At 42.0% G+C, this 24,877-nt stretch overlaps 2 protein-coding genes across 3 annotated transcripts in view; both read left to right on the top strand.

Annotated features, from left to right (window-relative positions):
* The window catches only part of LOC308089674 (parvalbumin beta-like), a 238,267-nt gene that overhangs the window by 20,682 nt on the left and 192,708 nt on the right, over nucleotides 1-24,877 (top strand). The window lies entirely within an intron of this gene.
* Nucleotides 16,433-20,820, top strand: LOC308090091 (parvalbumin beta-like; the record flags this gene model as incomplete). Its single annotated transcript, XM_080435119.1, has 4 exons — nucleotides 16,433-16,498; nucleotides 16,622-16,754; nucleotides 18,025-18,134; nucleotides 20,795-20,820. Exons 1-4 carry the CDS (start codon nucleotides 16,438-16,440, stop codon nucleotides 20,818-20,820), a joined length of 330 nt encoding a protein of 109 aa, XP_080291245.1. The 5' UTR covers nucleotides 16,433-16,437.

Below are 24,877 nucleotides of genomic sequence, written 5' to 3'. Positions count from 1 at the left end.
CAAGACGCTGAGCCCCTAATTGCTCCCGATGAGCAGGTTGGTGCCTTGCATGGTTTCCTCCGCCATCGGTGTATGAATGTGTGTGTGAATGGGTGAATGGCACTATCAATGTAAAGCGCTTTGGATAAAAGCGCTATATAAATGCACCATTTACTGTAGAGCGCAAGATCCTGATGTTAGATTGGAGAGTGTGGATGGCAGTGATCCAGGAGTCCCGAGTTGGTGTAGGCTAGACCACACTCTCGCATCGCATCGCACACTCATCATAGGGGTTGGGCCTCTCATAGATTGGTTGGTCTGAAGGTGGCATGCTGTACACCTGGGATCAGACAAACCTTGGGGGGAGGCAGGAGTTCCAGGTCTACTTGATCAGCACCCACCATTTTCTTCTAGTAGGGGGTACTAAGCACAAAAAATGGCCAAATCGTTACGCGGCGGATAAAAGCATGAAATTTGATACAGATGTCCCTTGGGTCATCCTAAAACATCCTAGAAGGGGTGCCCAAAACAATCTTAAACAGGAAGTGACATATGGACAAAATTCAAAATGGCCACCTAAACTGTTGACCGTTGACTCAAAAGACACCAAAAGAATCTCCAAAAAGCATAAAATTTGGCACATATGTCCCTTGGGTCATCCTAAGACATCCTAGAAGGGGTGCCCAAAGGAATCTGAAACAGGAAGTGAGTTATTGACTAAATTGAAAATGGCCGCCTAGTGTTGTCGATTGACTCAAAAGACAACTAAAGAATCTCATAAAAGCATACAATTTGGCACACATGTCTTTTTGGTCATCCTAAGACATCCTAGAAGGGGTGCCCAAAGAAATCTTAAGCAGGAACTGAGTTATTGACAAAATTGAAAATGGCCGCCTACAGTGTTATCTATTGACTCAAAAGACAACTAAAGAATCTCATAAAAGCATACAATTTGGCATACATGTCCCTTGGGTCATCCCAAGACATCCCAGAAGGGGTGCCCCAAAAAATCTTAAACAGGAAGTGAGTCATTGACAAAATTGAAAATGACCGCCTACAGTGTTGTCGATTGACTCAAAAGAAAACTAAAGAATCTCATAATGGCATACATGTCCCTTGGGTCATCCTAAGACATCCTAGAAGGGGTGCCTGAAATTATCTGAAACAGGAAGTGAGTTATTGACTAAATTGAAAATGGCTGTGTACAGTCTTGACAGATGATGCAAAAGACACTCATAAAAAATAATCTCATAAAAGCATGACATTTGGTACAAATGTCCCTTGGGTGATCTGAATGCATCCTAAGGGGTGCCAAAAAAAGTTTGAATAGTCTCTCAATGGAAAACACTCCTCCCACACGGGCTGCACTGCTACAATATTCAAATCGAGCAGCCAATCTAGCATTTGGTCCAGAAGCCTGAAAGCTATGCAATCTCTACCATCTCCTGACAAATAAATTAAAGTCGCTGATTCATGGGCACCTTTATGGACACTCTTGCCAGAGGCTGCTTAAGTTTGTAGAGAACTCAAGTGTGGCTGCAAAGCTGAGCCCTTCTGTTCGAGAAAGTGTAGATGCCGGGATGCTGGGTTACCTTGCAGAGCATTATGCCAATGTGCTGGTAATTGCGAAATGGCACACATGAATACATGTAGTTACTAAACACTAATCACAGAAAAACAGTAATGATCAAGAAGAAAATACATGAGAAGATAGAGTGTAAAACAAGCAAGAAGATGTAGAGTGCAAAATAAATAAGATGCAGAGAGTAAAATAAGAATATGCAGAGTAAGCTAAGATGCAGAGTAAAATAAAAGAGAATATGCAGAGAGTTAGATAAATAAAGAAGATTCACAGAGTACAATAAAAAAAATATGCAGAAAGTAAAATAAATAAGTGATGTAGAAATGAAAACAGAAGGTAGACTACAAAATACGGCAAGTTATGCACTGCATAACCTGTCGTATTGAGTCTGCATAATATGCAGACTGCCATGGTCAACTGTTTAAACAGCCATTTAGAATTTCTTCAACATGGTCCCTTCCTAAAAAGTTTAATAAACAAGCAAACAAATAAATAACCCCTTCTAGGATATATTAAGAAGCACTCAATGTACGTACCAAATTATACACTTTTATGACGTCCCCTTATGTTTTCTTTTGTGTCAACTGCTTTTAGGCGGTCACTTCCTGTTTAAAACCTTTTTGGGCACCCCTTGTAGGATGCGTTCAGATCACCCAAGGGACATTTGTACCACATTTCATGCTTTTATGAGATTCTGTAGGTATCTTGCATCATCTTTCAACACTGTAGGCGGCCATTTTCAATTTAGTCAATAACTCACTTCCTGTTTCAGATTATTTTTGGCACCCCTTCTAGGATGTGTTAGGATGACCCAAGGGACATATGTGCCAAATTGTATACTTTTTGGAGATTCTATAGTCTTTTTGAGTCAATCGACAACACTGTAGGCGGCCATTTTCAATTTAGTCAATAACTCACTTCCTGTTGAAGACTTTTTTGGGCACCCCTTCTAGGATGTCTTAGGATGACCCAAGGGACATGTGTGACACATTTTATACTTTTTGGAGATTCTTTAGTTGTCTTTTGAGTCAATCGACAACACTAGGCGGCCATTTTCAATTTGGTCAATAACTCACTTCCTGTTTCAGATTTTTTTGGGCTCCCCTTCTAGGATGTCTTAGGATGACCCAAAGGACATGTGTGCCACATTTTATGCTTTTTGGAGATTATTTTGGTGTCTTTTGAGTCAACGGTCAACAGTTTAGGTGGCCATTTTGGATTTTGTCCATAACTCACTTCCTGTTTAAGATTTTTTTGGGCACCCCTTCTAGGATGTTTTAGGATGACCCAAGGGACATCTGTATCAAATTTCATGCTTTTATCCGCCGCGTAACGATTTTTCACTTAGTACCCCCTACTATTCAGCATTTTAGTCCGCACAGCATTGACTGACTTTATACGAGCATGGTCATACATAATGCATGTGAAGGACTGCATCTCTTGTGGAGCTGGCATCTTTGGGGAAGTTGGGACCAGCTCTCTTGAAAGCCAGCTCTGGTGGCATCTCCGAAGGTGTGAGCTTAAGGCGGGGGGGGGGGTTCTGTCCTGAAATAGAGTCTAGATGTGCTTGAATCTTAATAACAACAATTGACTGGAAAAATATGTTCATTTGTCCCTGTAGGTTGTTTATTTGTCTATTTATTTCAATAGTTATGCTGTTCTCTCTTTTTCCCCATTTTCGGGTTTGGGTAGGATATGTGTATGAAGGGGTTAAAAAGGAACACCATGGGACATTATTCCAACCTGGTACCTGGCACAATTTTAAATTACACCCTTCAAGGATTAATAAAAAACAGTTGGCAAGGACAAATCCACCTAAAGGATTTACTAAAAAGAGAAATATAGATGTGATCCGAAAATCTTCAGCTACTTTTGTGCAGTTTTTGCCCCGAAATAGAGTCAAGATGTGCTTGAATCTGAATAATAACAATTTTAATGAATTCCTTGGGTCCTAATTGTATGGAAACATGTGTTCATTTGTCCCTGTAGGTTATTTATTTCAATAGTTATGCTGTTTTCTCTTTTTTTCCATTTTCAGGTTTGGGTAGGATATGTGTAACAAAGGGTTAAAAATGAACACCATATGACATTTTTTCAGCCTGGTACCTGGCATAATCTTAAAATACACCCTTCAAGGATCAAGAAAAATCAGTTTGCTAGGAAAAATCCACCTAAAGGATTTACTAAAAAGAGAAATATAGATGTGATCCGAACATTTTCAACTATTTTTGTGCAGTTTTTGCCCCGAAATGGAGTCAAGATGTGCTTGAATCTTAATAATAACAATTTTAATGAATTCCCTGGGTCCTAATTGTATGGAAACATGTGTTCATTTGTCCCTGTAGGTTGTTTATTTCAATAGTTATTCTGTTTTCCTTTTTTTCATTTTCGGATTTGGGTAGGATATGTGTAACAAAGGGTTTAAAATGAACCCCATGGGCCATTTTTTCAGCCTGGTACCTGGCAGAATCCAATACACCCTTCAAGGATTAAGAAAAAACAGGTGGCGTCAAAAAATCCACCCTATGCGCGTGGACCCCCCTTTCCATCTAGACTACTACAGTGTTGAAATCATGTCACATGAGTGTCGCATGAGAGCCTGTTGATTGATTAGGTCAGATAAGGAGCTGAGTGGCTATTGTCTTAGAACAGTGCTAGAACTCGTTTCCACCTTTAGGACAATACACAAGTCACATGCTTAATCAACAGAAAGCAACGACCACATGCATAGACCAATCCATATAAAATAAGGTATAGATCACTCCTGCTCCATGATCACTAGGAGAGAGGACGTCAGAATCCATGTAACCAATGTACTCCAATGACCTTACAACATTTCTTCAGCAGAGGCTAAGGGTTTTCCACAGACCTTGCATTTCACCACAAGATAGCGTTGTCGGCAGAGAGCGTAGAATTCGCTTAAAGGAACCATCCAGATCTGGTGCTACTTTGTGTCTGTAAGGTGAGTTGATTTGGAGGCGGTTTCTGGGGTGGATCACGTGAAAGGGACTAAACTAAAATGTTTTTGTAAATGCAGTCTGTGGGTCAGGGTCATGGGACATTGCTTGTCCCATATAAGGTTTGTGGCCTTGGCTGAAGGAATTTTTGGGATCCATGTCAAATGTAATTATAGTGACACAAACACAACAAAAACATTTAAGATACTTGTAAATGTAAACAGGACACCTTTGAAATTATAGAGCCATTGGTCACGCTAGTGACAAGTTGAAATTATAGAGCCATTACTTAGTTACTAGGTTTTCCACAGACCTTGCATTTCACCACACTTGCTTCTCCTGAATCAACTGGTTCTTGTTTTTGATTATTGTAATATATAATTGATTGTATTTTCATTTTGATATTGACAGTTTATATTCATACATTTTATTTCCCCCCCCCTTTTTTTTCTATAGATGACACGGGTAGATGTCGATGTCAATGTTGATTGTTAAGTGTTGTTAGATTGTTTAGCAAGGGGTTTATCCTCTAATGTTGAAATAATAGCAGTCTTGTTTACTCGCAGCCTTCATTATCAGGTGTAGAAGGGAGTAATGGCGCTTATTTGTTTGTTTGTTTGATTGATTGAATACTTTATTAACAAGATTGTTAACAGTATATTACGTAAGCACAGTCAAAAGTTATCCTAGAAGGATAACACAAAAAGCCCCCAGAGAATTCAGGGATACAGTGGCTCTTCCCATTATGAGATAAGAAGCCTTGGGGCTGTTATCAATGAAGCTGTTGGTATAAATGAAGAGAAGTATCATTCAAGTACTAATTGCATTTACTGTTATTCTCAGGGTGTAGGAATGGCCTTTCCTTCCATCAGTCTCAAGTCCCTGTGTCCGTGTGGCCTGGGTACGTCCACCACTCCATGGGGATACTGCTACACCTGTATCAAGTTAACGGAATCACATCAGCAGAAAACAGGGACAGCTGTGGCTCAGCTGGAGAAGACACTCATTCTCTCCGAGCTGGAAGTGGAGCTGCGGTCCATAGAGCGACTCATCGAGGAGCTCTTTCAGCGGAAGACGGCCCTGTATGCCCGCATAGCCAGCGTCGAACCCGGGGGTAGCCTCCAGTCCACTACCGCCGCTTCGGGGACCGCTGCCCATGATGACGTTCCCCCGCCAGGCTCCTGCTCTCCATCCTGGACAACAGTCGTCAAGGGCCGAGACAAGAAGAAGATAGCGAAACGAATAGCTAATCAAAAAGCCTCAATGTCCTTCTTTGATCCCGGTATGGATGTTTCTTTTCCAAAATCCATTCTCTTCTCCCCTATGGGCAAGCCTCCCAAGGATACAGACACTGTCCTCTCGCCGATTACACCACAGGCTCATCAAGTGGACCTGGTCAGGGCAACTGACATCAGGAGAAGCTCCTCACCCGCGTCCCAGCGGTCAGTCAGCATGAAGCGCCCCACGAGGCCCACTCTGCCCTGCCCTCTCCCCCTGGGGAAAAACGTCCTCGTCTGTCACCCCGGCAGCTGGAACCATTACGGTCATTTAGCAGACAACCCACCCACCCCTGTCAGGTCCAAAAACAGCTTTCCCTTTGCTACTGTCCCCTAAGGCCGTCTCCGTGCCTCCACCTCCACAGCCGATAGTCCAGGAGACAAAAAAGTCGCCCCACCTGGGTCCAATCAACGTAAAATTCCAAGCTAAACTTTCTACCTACAGTTATAACTCTGACACGGAGCGAGCTCAAGTTTTATTTGTAGGTGACTCCATAATCAGAGCTATAAAGCTTCCCGGTGTGATTACATATTGCCTCTCGGGAGGCAAGACCGCTGATTTTATCGAACTAATTCCTGCTCTCCTCGATATCCATCCCTCCGTCCACACTGTGACGGTACATTCGGGCACGAATGACGTCATGTCCAGGGAGTCGCTCAAACTACATGATGAACTGACATCGCTCGCCGATACAGTACAGAGCTTGGGGAAGAGGTGTGTCCTGTCTGGCCCCATCCCGACTATTTTCAAGAGCACTGAACGTTTTAGCCGTGTTTTTAATCTGCATACCTGGATGCAAACTTACTGCTCTGCCACTGAAGTTGACTTTATCAGTAACTTTCATTCTTTTTGGACCCAGAGGGACTTATACAAACGAGATGGGTTTCATCCTAACACTAAAGGAATAGCCGTACTTACCAGAAAGTGGGAGTGCTTGTTGATTTTGAGGAGGGTCTTGTCTCCTTTTATGATGTGGAGGTCAGAGTTTCATCTCTACTCTTTTTCTGGCTGCACCTTCACTGAGAAACTCTATCCATTCTTCAGTCCCTGTTTTTGTTTTGCTCCTCTGATATCACTTTTTTTCTTTTCTTGGCTAATGCTATTTTATGATTGTTTTTTCTTCTTCTATTTTTTAAGCTTTTACGACACCACAGATCATATGAGGAACATCATACACATACTGTATAAACATACACTGGCTTCCTAACATGCACATGTACACAAGATAAACGTCATACTCAAAAAGGGGGGGAAAAAACTAATACAAAAATGAATAAACAGACGGACTATTACAGCAATAAAAACACAAAAAACAAACAGACAAACATCACACAGAGAGAAGAGTAGGATATGAGACGCCTGTCCAATGACTCATATGACTCTCTGTCGGGTGGAAACCTTGTATGTCCAAAGCTTTATTACAATATGTTTTGTATTGTATTGTTTGCAGTATATGTACTGATGAATTGAGTACAATGGACCACAATGGAAACAAGGCCCCTGTGGGCTTTTTGTGTTATCCTTTTAGCCTAATTAACCTTTGACTGTACTACCTTAATCTAATAATGTTGTTAATAAACGATTCAATCAATCAATCAATCAATCAATGTTATGTATTTTTATTATACTATAGACTATATTCAACATTAATATAAATCTACTGGTAAATGATCAGACCTCGGGTTGTCTGTCCTTCTGAATGTGTTTAATTTCATTTTGTCCATATGAACAAAAACTATTCTCTCTCCTGATTGGTTGAAATTGTTATCCCAACCTGAAAATGCAGTTTCAGGAGAAGTTATTTTTTCTTCTTCTCATTACGAAATAAGCTGTATTTTCCTTTTTTTGGTTTATTGTTTTAAAGGGACTAGAGCATCGGGGCCGAACCCCTAGCGCCCACGCCCACGTAGCGCCCGCTCCCACTTGGCAGCGCATATCAGTGGCGTAGCCAGTGGGGCCATGGCTCGGTCAGTAAAGACCCTGTAGCGCGTCTGATATTTGTCATAGAAGGGCGGCTTTTAAATCTTGAGAGAAAACATCCGTGGGCTACCATTGGTTCAGCAATCTGTGCGCCCGCCCTGCGCCCCTCCTACTCCCCCAATGTGCAGTATTGAGAGCCCTGACGTCACAACATTTGGAGTGATGGCCACTGCACTATGGTTGGTTGGAATACACCTAGGGCCCAGGTACAACCCACTTATAGCCCACATGTGCATCCCAGTTAAGACCCACCTCTGCCCCACATAGAATTGCCTAGGTGGGGTCCACCTAAGGCCTGTTTCGGGGGTCACAAACGGTCCTAGGGTGACCACCTCATTTGGTAGCATGCAGGGGCCTTAAGCAGCAGTAATGTAACACAAGCTTAACACAGTAGAACCGAAATTAGCAGAAATGTCTACATTTCCCATGATGCCCTGTGATGGTGCAGCAACTCTGCCGTTACATTGTGTCCCAAAAACCCACAAAATACACTAAAATGAAACTCTTCAACGGGCTAATTAGGTAGCATTAATGACATTTACCAGACTAACGTTCATACAGGTTGTTGGTAAGATGTGTAACATAGCCGTTTCAGTCACGACAACAGCGTTAGCATTAGCCGCATGCTAACGCTACTCGTTCGTTAGCTTAGCTACACGCTAACGGCTCATTATAGGCAGGGCTTGGCTAATAGTCATGTAACCCAACTAACGGCAACACAGTAATGGACATAAACATTCACATACATGCTTTAGACACTATAGCAGGCTGCATCTAGCATCTTTGCTAAATCCGGTGTATTTACGTCTTGACGTTCATTAATATGCATTGTCCTGTCCAAATAAACATTAACAAGCAGCAGCAACAGAATCCAAGTTGCAGGCCACGTTAGCAGCTAATGCTGTGTGTGTACGATGAGGGTTGGCAGGTCTGTTTGTCGTATAAGCGATTTTGGGCTTATGTGGGCGCACCATCTACAATGGACTAACTGAGCAGGAATAGTAACATTCACCACACTAACTGTCATTGTTGACAACGTGATTTCACAGCTGCGTCAGCCACGACAACCACGTTAGCTACATGCTACGGTAAAAGTGCGTTAGCGTTAGCCGCATGCTAACGGCTCATGTTAAGCACCCCTGGCCACTAATCATTCAAATACAACGAACGCTATCACAGTAGTGGACATAAATAAGGCGTTACATTAGTAGCAGGCTGCAGTGACCTAAAAGTGTTGACAATAGGAATGACAGGGCGATTTAATAGAGAAATGACGGTGATTGTGCTGTCCAGCTCAGCTGGCCCAACTATCACGGAGCCCTGCCGTTACTGCGTCTGTGATGTCGGCAGGGAGCTGTGTGTCTGAGCGAGTATTGGATGCTGCTATCTGGAAACTGCCCTCAGCATGACACGGCCAATGAGAGGTAGCGCTTTCGTTGTTGCTAAGATACGGTGTGTGGCACATAGCGTCTCTGCCCCATAGCCTGTACATCTCTCGAACATGATTGGCATAGCCTGCGTTGCCAAGTCTGCCTTTTGTATAATCGATTTTGGGCTTATTTGGGCGCGCTTTTGGGGCTAGTTTGCAAAGACCACGGCAGCGCTTGTTAAACTTGAAAACGGGTCAAAAATGACCCCTAATGGAAGGGTTAAAACAGTGTTTAGTTCCATCCAGACAAACATTTTTGTATTGTTCCTCGAATCCTAAATAAATTGGAAGTTGAAAGTTCTTTTAAGTTTAAAGCACCATCAGACTGGAATCATATAGTGTACCTATTTAACTTCACCATCAATTACCTCCTTTCATTTATTCAAGACTTCTTTGCTTGTGTCTTATATATTTCCATACATTATATTCAGATCATAATATGTACACATACATACAATTCTAAAAGCTACAGCTCTGACCTACAGTGTTGAAATCATGTCACATGAGTGTCACATGAGAGCCTGTTGATTGATTAGGTCAGATAAGGAGCTGAGTGGCTATTGTCTTCAGTGCTAGAACTCGTTTCCACCTTTAGGACAATACACAAGTCACATGCTTAATCAACAGAAAGCAACGCCCACATGCATAGACCAACCCATATAAAATAAGGTATAGATCACTCCTGCTCCATGATCACTAGGAGAGAGGACGTCAGAATCCATGTAACCATTGTACTCCGTTTCTTCCCAATAAATTGACCCGAGGAATAGTAACCGCCTGGACCTTCCAACATTTCTTCAGCAGAGGCTGAGGGTTTTCCACAGACCTTGCATTTCACCACAAGATAGCGTTGTCGGCAGAGAGCGTAGAATTCGCTTAAAGGAACCATCCAGATCTGGTGCTACTTTGTGTCTGTAAGGTGAGTTGATTTGGGCGCGCGAGGTGGGACTGTTTCTGGGGTGGATCACGTGAAAGGGACTAAACTAAAATGTTTTTGTAAATGCAGTCTGTGGGTCAGGGTCAAAAACATTTAAGATACTTGTAAATGTAAACAGGACACCTTTGAAATTATAGAGCCATTGGTCACGCTAGTGACAAGTTGAAATTATAGAACCATTACTTAGTTACTGGGTTTTCCACAGACCTTGCATTTCACCACACTTGCTTCTCCTGAATCAACTGGTTCTTGTTTTTGACTATTGTAATATATAATTGATTGTATTTTCATTTTGATATCGACAGTTTACATTCATACATTTTATTTCCCCCCACCTTTTTTTTTCCTATAGATGACACGGGTAGATGTCGATGTCAATGTTGTTAGATTGTTTAGCAAGGGGTTTATCCTCTAATGTTGAAATAATAGCAGTCTCGTTTACTCGCAGCCTTCATTATCAGGTGTAGAAGGGAGTAATGGCGCTTATTTGTTTGTTTGTTTGTTTGTTTGTTTGTTTGATTGATTGAATACTTTATTAACAAGATTGTTAACAGTATATTATGTAAGCACAGTCAAAAGTTCTCCTAGAAGGATAACACAAAAAGCCCCCAGAGTTTTCAGGGATACAGTGGCTCTTCCCATTATGAGATAAGAAGCCTTTGGGGCTGTTATCAATGAAGGTGTTGGTATAAATGAAGAGAAGTATCATTCAAGTACTAATTGCATTTACTGTTATTCTCAGGGTGTAGGAATGGCCTTTCCTTCCATCAGTCTCAAGTCCCTGTGTCCGTGTGGCCTGGGTACGTCCACCACTCCATGGGGATACTGCTACACCTGTATCAAGTTAACGGAATCACATCAGCAGAAAACAGGGACAGCTGTGGCTCAGCTGGAGAAGACACTCATTCTCTCCGAGCTGGAAGTGGAGCTGGGGTCCATAGAGCTACTCATCGAGGAGCTCCTTCAGCGGAAGACGGCCCTGTATGCCCGCATAGCCAGCGTCGAACCCGGGGGTAGCCTCCAGTCCACTACCGCCGCTTCGGGGACCGCTGCCCATGATGTCGTTCCCCCGCCAGGCTCCTGCTCTCCATCCTGGACAACAGTCGTCAAGGGCCGAGGCAAGAAGAAGATAGCGAAACGAATAGCTAATCAAAAAGCCTCAATCTCCTTCTTTGATCCTGGTATGGATGTTTCTTTTCCTAAATCCATTCTCTTCTCCCCTATGGGCAAGCCTCCCAAGGATACAGACACTGTCCTCTCGCCGATTACACCACAGGCTCATCAAGTGGACCTGGTCAGGGCAACTGACATTAGGAGAAGCTCCACACCCGCGTCTCAGCGGTCAGTCAGCATGAAGCGCCCCGCGAGGCCCACGCTGCACACAGGCTTTCTACCAACATCGGCTCCCCCTGGGGAAAAACATCCTCGTCTGTCACCCCGGCAGCTGGAACCAGACAACCCACCCACCCCTGTCAGGTCCAAAAACGGCTTCCCCTTTGCTACTGTCCCCTAAAGCCGTCTCCGTGCCTCCACCTCCACAGCCGATAGTCCAGGAGACAAAAAAGTCGTCCCACCTGGGTCTAATCAGCGGGTTGCCAATCAACGTAAAATTCAAAGCTAAACTTTCTACCTAGAGGTATAACTCTGACACGGAGCGAGCTCAAGTTGTATTTGTAGGTGACTCCATAATCAGAGCTATAAAGCTTCCCGGTGTGATTACATATTGCCTCTCGGGAGGCAAGACCGCTGATTTTATCGAACTAATTCCTGCTCTCCTCGATATCCATCCCTCCGTCCACACTGTGATGGTACATTTGGGCACGAATGACGTCATGTCCAGGGAGTCGCTCAAACTACATGATGAACTGACATCGCTCGCCGATACAGTACAGAGCTTGGGGAAGAGGTGTGTCCTGTCTGGCCCCATCCCGACTATGTTCAAGAGCACTGAGCGTTTTAGCCGTGCTTTTAATCTGCATACCTGGATGCAAACTTATTGCTCTGCCACTGAAGTTGACTTTATCAGTAACTTTGATTCTTTCTGGACCCAGAGGGACTTATACAAACAAGATGGGTTTCATCCTAACACTAAAGGAATAGCCGTACTTACCAGAAAGTGGGAGTGCTTGTTGATTATGAGGAGGGTCTGGTTTCCTTTTATGATGTGGAGGTCAGAGTTCATCTCCACTCTTTTTCTGGCTGCACCTTCACTGAGAAACTCTATCCATTCTTTAGTCCCTGTTTTAATGATGATGGAAACTCTGCTCCTCTGATATCACCTTTTTTCTTTTCTTGGCTAATGCTATTTTATATGATTGTTTTTTTGTCTTCAATTTTTTAAGTTTCATATGAGGAACATCATACACATACTGTATGACATACCACTGGCTTCATAACATGCACACGTACACAAGATAAACGCCATACACAAAAAGGGGGGAAAAAAACAAAAACAATACAAAAATGAATAAACAGACAAACTATTACAGCAATAAAAACACAACAAACAAACAGACAAACATCACACAGGGAGAAGAGTCGGATATGAGACGCCTGTCCAAAGACTCATATGACTCTCTGTCGGGTGGAAACCTTGTATGTCCAAAGCTTTATTACAATATGTTTTGTATTGTATTGTTTGCAGTATATGTACTGATGAATTGAGTACAATGGACCACAATGGAAACAAGGCCCCTGTGGGCTTTTTGTGTTATCCTTTTAGCCTAATTAAACTTTGACTGTACTACCTTAATCTAATAATGTTGTTAATAAAGGATTAAAATAACCATTCCAATCAATTCCCCATACTTTAATTATGTTTAAAGTTTAAAGTTTAAAGTTAAGAGATTTTGTGTGTGAGGTTTTCAGTTTTGTGTGTGCAGTTTGGAGAAAGCCGTTATTGTTTTGAGAAACGTGTGTTAACAATCGTGAAAAACTGTAAGCAGAGTGGCCCCTTCCAGGATCCCACAGCTCACACTTGATGGTATAGCCATGGCCCCCCTGGTACTCATCCATGGTGAATGGTCCATCTGGTATGGAAAGGTCATGGTCATGGTCAGGTCATCCTCCCCATGGGCTGTAGGTGGATTTCCCAGGGGCTTTTTTAAATTAACCATGAAGACTCTTATACCCAAACACCCTGGGACAGAGATAGATAGCAAGTGTAAACACAAAACATTAAAAACCCACACATTATATATTGCACTTAATTTACATATTGCACACTTAGTATTGCACTTAGGAGCATCATACTCAAAGTATAGCACTTGCCCATAGTCATAACTTCACCCAAACAATGTAAACACTCCAGGCCAGCAGGGGCGCCATTCGGGCTCCCAGGGGATGGTCACCCCTTAGAGTTCTGGTTGAAAATGTGTGAAGTGCTCCTTTAAAACCTTTGCACATTTTTGCAATATTTTGCACCTTTTTAATTGCGCAAATTGAGTATGTCCATGACTTAATTTGCACATGAATATTTGCACAGCATAATTTGCACACTATTAATAATTGCAAAGTAAACATTGATGATTTTAAGTGTTTATATCCACACGTTTCCTAGGGCGTTGTGGGCATCACTTCCTGTTGATTTCATTGGATTTAATTGGATTTGATTGGATCAAATTGACAGGAAGTGATGCCCACAACGCCCTAGGAAACTTGTGGATAGACTTCATTTCACTAAACACTGTATGTGATTGTCCTTCTGGATAGTTTAAAGTGCTGAGCCTGGCATGTGTATGGATGGGTAAGGATAAGGATAATTCCTTTTAACAGGTCGTTCTTGAAAGTCCTTGCGGTCTTGTTTCCAATGAGAACCTGTGAGCAATTAGGGGTTAAGAGTCTTGCTCAGGGACAAATTTCATTTCATCGACACATATGCTAGCCTGGAGTGGAATCGAACCTGGGGCAACCAGGGCCTCTGGCTCCCTAGGCGGGCTCACTAACCACTCAGCTGGTGTCAATTCTTATTACATGGCTTGGTTGAATGCTTGATTCTGATTGGTCAATCACTGAATTCAGCGGCGTGTTATTTTTGAACAGTGGTGGAAAGTATCTAAGTATATTTACTTAAGTGCTGTACTTAAGTACAATTTTGAGTTATTTGTACTTTTTTTATTGTATTTAATATTTTTCATTTAAAAAAAATGAAAATGGAAAAAGTTATTACAAAAACACGCCCCCATTAGGAGGACAGGGTGAGTCACCAGAACCAAGGACGGGTGTTTTTGATGTATCTAACATTTTAGTTTGAAGATATAATGGGTTTGTATAGGAAGTGGGCGTGTCTGATCAAATTAATATCAAATATCTAAATACTGAATCAAGCCACTTAAAAGTGAAATATATTGAAGTACAATTATGAGGTATTTTAATTTACTGGAGTATTTCCAGTTTTCGGTTCACAATGCGTTTTGTGCGTCGCTCACAATACGTCGTGATACGACGTATTGTGAGCTTGTAGATCGTCTATTTTCAAAAGATGTGTTATACATTTTGACTTACGAAATGGGACATTCTGCAATAATGAGTATTTAAACTTTTGGTACTTTTTCTTAAGTATATTTTGATGCCAATACTTTTGCACTTTTTACTCAAGTAAATTTTGAATTCCGGACTTTCACTTGCAACAGAGCATTTCGACATTGCAGCATTGATGACTGCCCAAATACCTGCTGGAGTCACGACTGTCATGTCAGACGTTGTCAAATTACTCCCAATAAACTTCCCCATTAGTTCAGCGGGGTTTCGCGTTTCACCCGAGGTGTGTGTGTGTGTGTGTGTGTGTGTGTGTGTGTGTGTGTGTGTGTGTGTGTGCAAGCTCTCTCAGTCCAATCCACAATCATCAGCAGTGTATTCTTATAGCATTGGGAGGATATTGAAGACTGTTTTGCTTTTTTCGCTGTTTAAGTGATTTAATTTAGGAAACCCAAAATAGACCCATCTCTGTCTGGCTACTGGACACATTTTCGCCACCCCCTCTCTCTTGTCTCTCAGGCGGTGTGGTGTCAGCTAAGCTCATGCCTTAAATGTCGATGGATTGAAAACGTATAAAAGGTCACCAGGATCACCGTGGAGGACCATTGCAGTCGACTCCGAGTCTTCCCTGTGTCATCCATCGCTGTGCAAAGAAAAAACACACAAGAGGTGAGTTTTGAAGGAAGGACGCGTTAAGCCAGCCAGTCAGCCAGCCAGCCATTCACCGGGGACCACTGGCAGCGGCATCAGGCTCCGACACCTCGCAGAAAATGTAGTGTTTCTTATGGCTTCTGAAAGAGGACTTCAGAAAGATCCGGTGCGAAGAATGGGTTTGGTTTCTGCTTTATGGGGAGACAGGCAGTGGTGGACAAAGTACTCAAATGTTTTACTTAAGTAAAAGTATCAATACTGCAATGTAGAAGTACTCTGGTACAAGTAAAAGTCCAGAATTAAAAATTTACTTGAGTAAAAGTACACAGGTATTGGTATCAAAATGTACTTAAAGTACCAAAAGTAAATGTACTAAAATATTTGAAAATAGCAGATCTACAAGCTCACAACGCGTCGCCATGCGACACGTTGTGAGCTTGTAGATCGGCTATTTTCAAATAGCCTAGGTATAAAATAAGGCTTAAGCTGTTAATTTAATTTTTAATAATATCATCATTCTGAAAAGTAACTAGCATTTAAAGTTTTCAAATAATAGTAGTGGAGTAAAAGTACAATAATTGCCTCTGAGATGTAGCCTAGTGATGTAGTGATTTAGTGAGGGAGTATAAGTAAAAGTATTGGAAATTGGAAATACTCAAGTAAAGTACAAATACCTAAATGTTTTACTTAAGTAAATTTACTTAGTTACTTTCCACTACTGGAGACAGGGGATTTACGAGGAGGAGGAATGATCACAGGAGGGAGGTAGCCGCCGCAGGGAAAGAGCGCCTGTCTCAGCTTCTCCAATGGGACTTTGGAATGATATGCCATATCAAATAGGCTGTACAGTTTTCATATAGCTCTATAAAGTGGATTAATTTGTGTTTATTGTTATGGACTTGAAATGCAATCGTTTATTAGAAACATCATTTGCAACATTTTAAAGCGCAAGAATGATTCATAAATGTTTGAAGGCAATTATTGTGCAATTAAGTGATGCCTTAAACAGACTAAGTTAATAGATGGCGATGATGATGCATTTAAGTATCTTAACATAATGAATTTGAAATGAAAAATGAATAATTGTAAGTAGCCTCGTAATTGGTAAGACTCCAAAATTAGCAAATTAGGCTACAGCCTCTATAATTGTCGCTTTCCTCAGATTAAAATGGCCTTCGCCGGTGTCCTTACTGATGCAGCCATCACTGCAGCCCTGGATGGATGCAAAGGTAACCTGAGTTAATCCTTCATTCACCAAACGATCCTCAAATCATGTGTTAGCTTAGCATTTTTAGGGTATAATAAGCATCTCTATCTGCTGCGTAACCGGTGGGTCATGTGCGTCATTTCAGCCGCTGATTCGTTCAACCACAAGAAGTTCTTTGCCGCCGTGGGTCTGACAGGCAAGACGGATGCTGATGTGAAGAAAGTTTTCTCCATCATCGACCAGGACGCCAGCGGCTTTCTTGAGGAAGACGAGCTCAAGTAATGCACGCTTTTTCTAAACGGACACGACAAAACGCACCAGTCACCACTGCGCTAAGTCTGTTACACTCGGCCGCTTGCCGACCAGGACCGATCTTCAAGCTGTCGGCTTGAAGATCGGTCATTGTCGGAAGCTACAGTGTGGTTAAAAAAATGCACAGTATCCCAATGCGCAATGTCGTGCGTAAAGGGTGTAACAATAAAGAGACTATTCTGGAGTCGATGTTAACATGGGAATTGCGCTTGATGATCAGTTATTGTAGGCAAGTGACAGCCGAACAGTGCAGTTCAAAAGGATATAGGATAGGTGGGCACTAGGGACATCTGGGCACCTTGATGTAAAATTGGCTATTTTGTCCAAAATATTAAAAAACTTAATATTAGAAAAATGGTCTTAAGTAATGTAAAGTATACATGATGTGAACATGCACGGTACATCATTATCAGGATTAATTGTTTCCTTCAACTTGTTGTATATATAGGTTAACCGTTTTGTAGCAATCTGTAGCAATTGTAGGAATATTAGACCTTCATTGTCGAATGTTTAAGCATGTTCTAATCATGTATACTTTACTTTAACTCTTTGACTGCCAGAGTAATAGTGTAATAGTGTTCCACTGCTGCCAGCGAAAACTAGCCATTTTACTGTACCTACTGAAAAATCATGGAATATTCTCCGTGACCGCCGTCCTCACGGAGATCAGCTCACTACACACAGGGGTGTTGTAGTATATCCTCCTTGATCCTCCGTTGCAGAGCTATGGCCTGTTGAATGTGGTTTGTTTTTGCCAAAAACAACAGAAAGCCGAGAATAAATCCTTTAACATAAAAATAAATTACCTTTTTTTTGTTGTGATCACATGATTTCTGGGTGTACCCTTCTTTGGTGGTGCTTGGATCATTCACAGGCTGATCCAAGCACCCCCCCCCCCACCAAAAAAAGAAAAAAACTTGTCACTTCGTCAGTGGCAGGCCACGCCTTAGCAGAATCCGACGAGGGAACGTGTCGGGGTGGCAGGCAAAGAGTTAAAACATTTTCCAAATATATTTCCAAATATTTTTACGTTTTGAAAAAAAAAAGCTAATTTAACACTGAGGTGCCCGCTCTTCCTTGGTGCCCACCTATCCTGTTACCGTTCAAAATACTCACCGTATCCCATGCGTAATCTTGTGTCTAACATGGGAATTGCACATACTGTAGCTCAACTGCTTGTTTTGACTCTATATCGTGTTTCAACTATTTGTTGTTGTTTTTCCGTGTGCCCTCCAGGCTGTTCCTGCTGAATTTCAACAAAGGTGCGCGTGCTCTCACCGACGCCGAGACCAAGACCTTCCTCAAAGCCGGTGACGCCGACGGCGATGGCAAAATCAGCATTGATGGTACGGTTCTTTCTTCTCAAACTTCCTCATGTCATGGAACCCCCCAAATGTACTGTCTCTACTTTAAGCCACATCAATACTGCAATGTTGAAGTACTCTGTTACAATTAAAAGTCTGGAATTAAAAACTTACCTGAGTGAAAGTACAAAAGTATTGGTATCAAAATGTCTAAAAGTCTTTTTAAAATAGCAGATCTGTAAGTATAATATTTGCCTCTCAGATGTAGTGGAGTAGAAGTAAAAGTACTGGAAATTGGAAATACTCTGTCTCCAGTACAGTAAAAGTACCTCAAAATTGTACTTAAGTACAGTACTTGAGTAAATGTACTTTGTTACTTTACACCACTGCAAGCAGGGAGGTATTGGGCCCAATTTGTATAGTCTTTCTCCTTGGTAAGACGCGGTCAGGGATCGAACCCCGACCTCCCAATCTGAGGGCGGACACTCTAAGTTAATTGACATTAAACCGCTCCTCATTTGTCTGCATGGGGACCCCCTGCGGATTCCCCCTCAACCAGTTCTACAACGCAGTGGTTCTCAAGGTGGGGTCCCGGCAGTGGTGTGTTCTACCGTGGCACGCTGTATACACCGTATACATTCTAAAACATTTCGAAACGGCGTATCTGATACGTTGATAGGCATCTGATACGATGCACCCAGGTGGCTGGGCTGGGGGGACAGCAGTACAAACAGCAAGAATGTGGTCTGACTAGTCTAACTCTGAGTTGATGGTTTATCATGTGTGTGGCTATTGTTCTTGAGGTGATAATTAATGGCTACTGGTGAAGGAATTCACACATTTCAACGACCTGCCATTCTCTTTATTGAACGTAGGTCACTGAATTGAGTACTTCATTAGTATTCAAATTACGGGTCATAGCACAGCAAAATCTTGAATCTTCAATACAGTGTGTGTCTTCAATGCCAAGTTAATACTATTCTGTAATAGATACAGGAATGCTTTCTGTTAACACTGCTATTATATCTGATAAGCCTAACCAGCATTTATTTATAACAATCCCTGCACTTCTATGGTAATACAAAAAATTGAAAAAAAGGCTAAAAGCAGCTCCGAAGTGGTTGAGTTACAGGGTGATTAACATTAGAAACAGTAGAAAATCAGTACAAAGCATATTGTAAGTGTACTCAGTGTTACTGTGAAACAGGGCCTGAGTGGGCCCGGCCGGGTTTGTGAGGGCCAGAAACGCGCACGGAGCGTGCACAATTTTTTTACATTAGTTAATTATATGCGTGTGCGTGCCGTGCGTGTGGGAGGAACTAGGGGGGGAATAGTTATAATATACCCTCCAAAAAAATCTAGAACACACCACTGGGTCCAGGGATCCCCATAGGTCCTTGGTAGACCCCCTGGAACCCCCCCCCCATCCATAGGGGGACTCTGTATTAGTAGTTTAATGACTAGCATTAAAATTCTATTGTCTTTTTTACATCCAATGTATTTGTATTTAAGTTCATACAGTTAACATAAGTATAACTAAATGCATTTGAAATTAAATTAAAAAGATACTTTTCAGTAAATAGCAAAAATAGCAGATCTACAAGTGAGTGTGGAAATATAGTGGCCCTCTCCATCATCAAAGTTGCCCACCTGCCCTATGTTATACTTTTATTTTTGTCAAAAATGGCATACATAGTTGCTCCACAAGCTTGGCGACATCAGCTAAGAAAACACCACTAACAATCATGACGTTCCCAAAATAAGGGGTTCATTTCATTACTTCACCTGCTAAAAGTTATCGCAGTGACAGAGTGGCTATTCAGATTATACGTTTCTCTCTCCTCAACTATAGTTGTATAATTCTGTAATATATCTAATCTAACAACAACAACCTTCTCCTCCATGGATTTATTTGTCCCTGGCAACAAATCTGCTTAAATAGGGGTCCAATAACATGTATCAATTTGGGGGTCTATAACATTTGTGAAAGAGGCCGATGCACACCTCAAGGGTTGGCGACAGGTGCGTAAGTCAAAAAACAAAGAATAGGACCCGCACACCGTCTGAATCTTGCAACAAAAAAAAAAGAGCTCTTTATTCAACAGGACAGACTATAGGACAGTGTTCAGTAACACCGTCTGAATCTATCTATACTAGACTGTATAGTCACTATACAGTCTAGTATAGATAGATTCAGACGGTGTGCGGGTCCTATTCTTGGGGTCTATAACATGAAAGAGCAGTGCAAACCACTGCTCTAACGTAACTAAAGCTGTATATTTCTGTTATCGGGCAGAAACCAGCTAACTCCAACATGTTCATTTTTCAGAAAATGAAAAAAAAAAAAAAAAGTGGAGTTAGGAGGTTTTGTTCATTATTGATGTGTGCAGCTAAATGGACCTCCAAGCTCACAATGAGGTTGGACGTCAAAAGGGGGTGGAGCCTGGAGTCAACAAGACCAGCTAACTGGAGTTAGCTAAGTTTGAGGATCCAATGGAGTTAGCTGGTTTTGTCAGAAGCGCTTTTTAATACTTTTCATTGGTTCAATATTTTTTTTACCATCACTCAGACAGACGTAAAGGGTGTAATAATACTGATTTATGGGGGGAAAAAAATGCAAAAGCGTCAAAATGGAGTTAGCTGGTTTCTGCCCGACAGCAATGAAATGGTGACTGATAACATTGTGTTTTGTTTGTTTGCAGAGTTCACTGCGATGGTTAAGGCATGAACAGCGGCCCCACGACCTACTCTTATGGAACAACACGCTGCTCATGTCATGACCTCCATTTTCATCTGAATATGAAATGATTTGTATACTATGCATACATATTGTAGATACGCTTCTCCTATGCAACACACCGACCGTCCATGATGATGATTGTGAATTGTTGTGTTCATGTCTTAAAATAATTACTTTTGCTTACTGTAAAAAAATGATCTACCATGCACTTTTCAGGAACAGACGATACAAAACATGAATAAATATTATTTTGCTATGGTTTTATTGGAGTGTTTCCCCCTATGCACGCCACACACGCACGCACGCACGCACACGCGCACGCGCACGCACACACACACACACACACACACACACACACACACACACAGAGAAAGAGAGAGAGAGAGAGAGAGAGAGAGAGAGAGAGAGAGAGAGAGAGAGAGAGAGAGAGAGAGAGAGAGAGAGAGAGAGAGAGAGATCAAGTGGTTTCTTCATGTTAATGCAAACGGTGTCAATTACATGAAAATGCAACGCAAAATAACATGGGGGTGTTTATGCTCATCAGTCCATAATAGTCGACTTCATATGCCCATTCACTAGGAAAGACCAAGCATCAGACAAAATAGGTTTAAAGTTGTTTATTGAATAAACCCAGGAGTATGGTCGTTTATGGACGTGTCGCATGCACAGCATGGGACGTGCGGCATAAACGGCCAAGGATGCAAAGTGCGAAATGGTCGTCTAAGGTCATCTCTACACGCAAGCGTGGAGTGTGCGGCTTAGATGGCCATGGGCACGAACATCTTTAGCTGGAGTATGGTCGTTTATGGGCGCATCGCATGCGCGGCATGGGATGTGCGGCATAAACGGCCATGATGTTGAGTGCTGAATGTTCATCTAAGGTCATCACTACACGCAAGCGTGGATTGTGCGGCTTGGATGGCCAAGGGCATGGGGGTGAGTGCCGGCGTGATCTTCTAAGGTCATCACTACGGCTTAGATGGTCAAGAGCACTTGACATGGGAAGGCAGGTGTGATTAAGAGGGGGTGTGGCCAAGGAGGGAGATTCCGCGGGGGGTATCGGACCCAGATACTTTGGCTTAGGGGTCCGAGGCGTAAGCCGTGCAGAGGTAGGTTTAGGGACCCCAAAAGTATCAGATTGTGGCGAAATCATGGAGAAGTGGGCGTTATGGAGGTCCAGGGCGTTGGTACGGATGTAGCTATGGTAGGCTTGGGATGGCCAGCGGCCAAGGATTTGGATGATGTGATCAGGAACTCCCTTGCTTGATGCTGTGGATACTGCTCAGATTCTGAAAGTGACTGGAGAAGTGATCTGGGGAGTATCCTGCTTTGGTGAGGACAAGGCGGAGGTGGGATTCCGAGTGAGCTTCTTGCTGGTGGTGCTGATGGAGGATAGACAGTGGGGAAGTCATCGACCAGGTGAGGGAGTATCTAATCGTTAGTGAATATCCAGCAGAGAAGTTCAGCTGGGTTGTCGAATAGTTTGGACTACTCTTGGAACCGAAAGTGAGGCGGACGGCAAGTATTGGCCGTTTTCCAAGCAAACCCAGAAAAAAAACATGAGTCCGGGTGGAGTGGCAAGATCTTGAAGATGGAAGTGATGTCTGCTTTAGATAGCCTGGCGCCACGGCTGGCGAGACGGATGAGGCTGATGGCGTGGTCGACCGTTGCATTGGAGGGAGTAATCCTCGCTGTGATGAGGCTATTGGTGCTGGGGATGGAGGTGCCATGGGGTGAGGAGAGGTCGAGATGGGCGTTCCTTGCCAGAGTATTGCAAGTGGTGATGCCGATGGGGCTGATGCGGTAGGTGGGGAAGGGAGGGGAGGAGAAAGGGCCGATCATTAATCCACTTTCTTGGTGGGTTTCTGGGGGAAGGTGAAGCGGGAGTGGGCGCCGCCACAGAAAGTGCAGACATGGAGCATCTTGCATGAAGAGAGGTCGCAGCCACCCTTGTTAAAATTGTTGCAAAGCATAATTGGTTCCAAGGAACACCAGAGGACTCGTTTTCAATTATAAAATTCACTCATTACATTTCCTATAATGAAGACAATGGAAAATGATGTTATCTAGCTATAATAGACTAATATTAGAACACAATTCCAAAAAATATTTTTTTTTTAGTTTTTTTTTTTTTTTACTTAAATGTAAATAGTATTAAGAAATAGTGACACCTGTGGTGCTAGTCATATTTTTCATAAACCCAAACTTTATTTTACTCCTAACAGCAAATGCAAATTTAGGACAAGTTTCTCTCACTCTCAAACATTGCATATTGACAATTTGAATTGAATTGAGCCACACTTCTCTGCCAGGTCATATTTGACCCTTAACACCACAGACACCACTTTTTTTTATAGAGACCATCAGAATGAACTAAAATGGTGGTAATTAATTGTGTTGCGTTAAAATAGCTGTCTCTTCACCATCAATTACCTCCTTTAATTTCTTCAAGACTTCTTTGCTTGTGTCTTATATATTTCCATACATTATATTCAGATCATAATAGGTACATATACATACAATTCTTAAAGCTACAGCTCTGACCTACAGTGTTGAAATCATGTCACATGAGTGTCACATGAGAGCCTGTTGATTGATTAGGTCAGATAAGGAGCTGAGTGGCTATTGTCTTAGAACAGTGCTAGAACTCGTTTCCACCTTTAGGACAATACACAAGTCACATGCTTAATCAACAGAAAGCAACGCCCACATGCATAGACCAACCCATATAAAATAAGGTATAGATCACTCCTGCTCCATGATCACTAGGAGAGAGGACGTCAGAATCCATGTAACCAATATACTCTGTTTCTTCCCAATAAATTGACCCGAGGAATAGTAACCGCCTGGACCTTCCAACATTTCTCCAGCAGAGGCTAAGGGTTTTCCACAGACCTTGCATTTCACCACAAGATAGCGTTGTCGGCAGAGAGCGTAGGATTCGCTTAAAGGAACCATCCAGATCTGGTGCTACTTTGTATCTGTAAGGTGAGTTGATTTGGGGCCGCGAGGTGGGACTGTTTCTGGGGTGGATCACGTGAAAGGGACTAAACTAAAATGTTCTTTCTGTATGTGCAGTCTGTGGGTCAGGGTCATGGGACCTTGCTTTTCTCAAATAAGGTTGGTGGCCTTGGTTGAAGGAATTTTGGGATCCATGTGAAATGTAATTATAGTTACACATACACAACAAAATCTAAAAAGAATTAACATACTTGTAAATGTAAACAGGACACCTTTGAAATTATAGAGCCATTACTTAGTTACTGGGTTTTCCACAAACCTTGCATTTCACCACACTTGCTTCACCTGAATCAACTGGTTCTTGTTTTTGATTATTGTAATATATAATTGATTGTATTTTCACTTTGATATTGACAGTTTATTTTCATAAATGTTATTCCCCCCCCCCCCCCTCTCCTTTTTTTTCGATTGATGACACAGGTAGATGTCGATGTCAATGTTGATTGTTGTGTGTTGTTAGATTGTTTCGTTGTCACTGTTTGTGTGTTGTGCCTTGAGGACCCCCTTGAAAATGAGATGTTGCATCTCAAGGGGTTTATCCTCTATAATTATGTTGAAATAATAGCAGTCTTGTTTACTCGCAGACTTTATCAGGTGTAGAAAGGAGTAGTGGGGCTTGTTTGTTTGTTTGTTTGTTTGTTTGTTTGTTTGTTTGTTTGATTGATTGATTGATTGATTGATTGATTGATTGATTGATTGATTGATTGATTGATTGATTGATTGATTGATTGATTGATTGATTGATTGGTTGATTGATTGGTTGATTGAATACTTTATTAACAAGATTGTTAACAATATATTACAGATTTTCACGATTGTTAACACATGTTTCTCAAAACAATAACGGCCTTCTCAAAACAATAACAGCTTTCTCAAAACTGCACACACAAAAATGAAAACCTCACACACAAATGCTAAAACCACTACCTTTGCAAGATGACTCTTTGCCATCAAATCTCTTTACTGTTCATAAAATGGAACTTGTGTTTTCATTTGGTACACACCATATTTTCAAATGACACAC

Source organism: Gymnoscopelus braueri (genome assembly GCF_963280865.1).
Source record: "Gymnoscopelus braueri genome assembly, chromosome: 8".
NCBI lineage: Eukaryota > Metazoa > Chordata > Actinopteri > Myctophiformes > Myctophidae > Gymnoscopelus > Gymnoscopelus braueri.
Note: the sequence above shows the minus strand (reverse complement) of the source record. Positions and strands in the feature narration are given on the sequence as shown.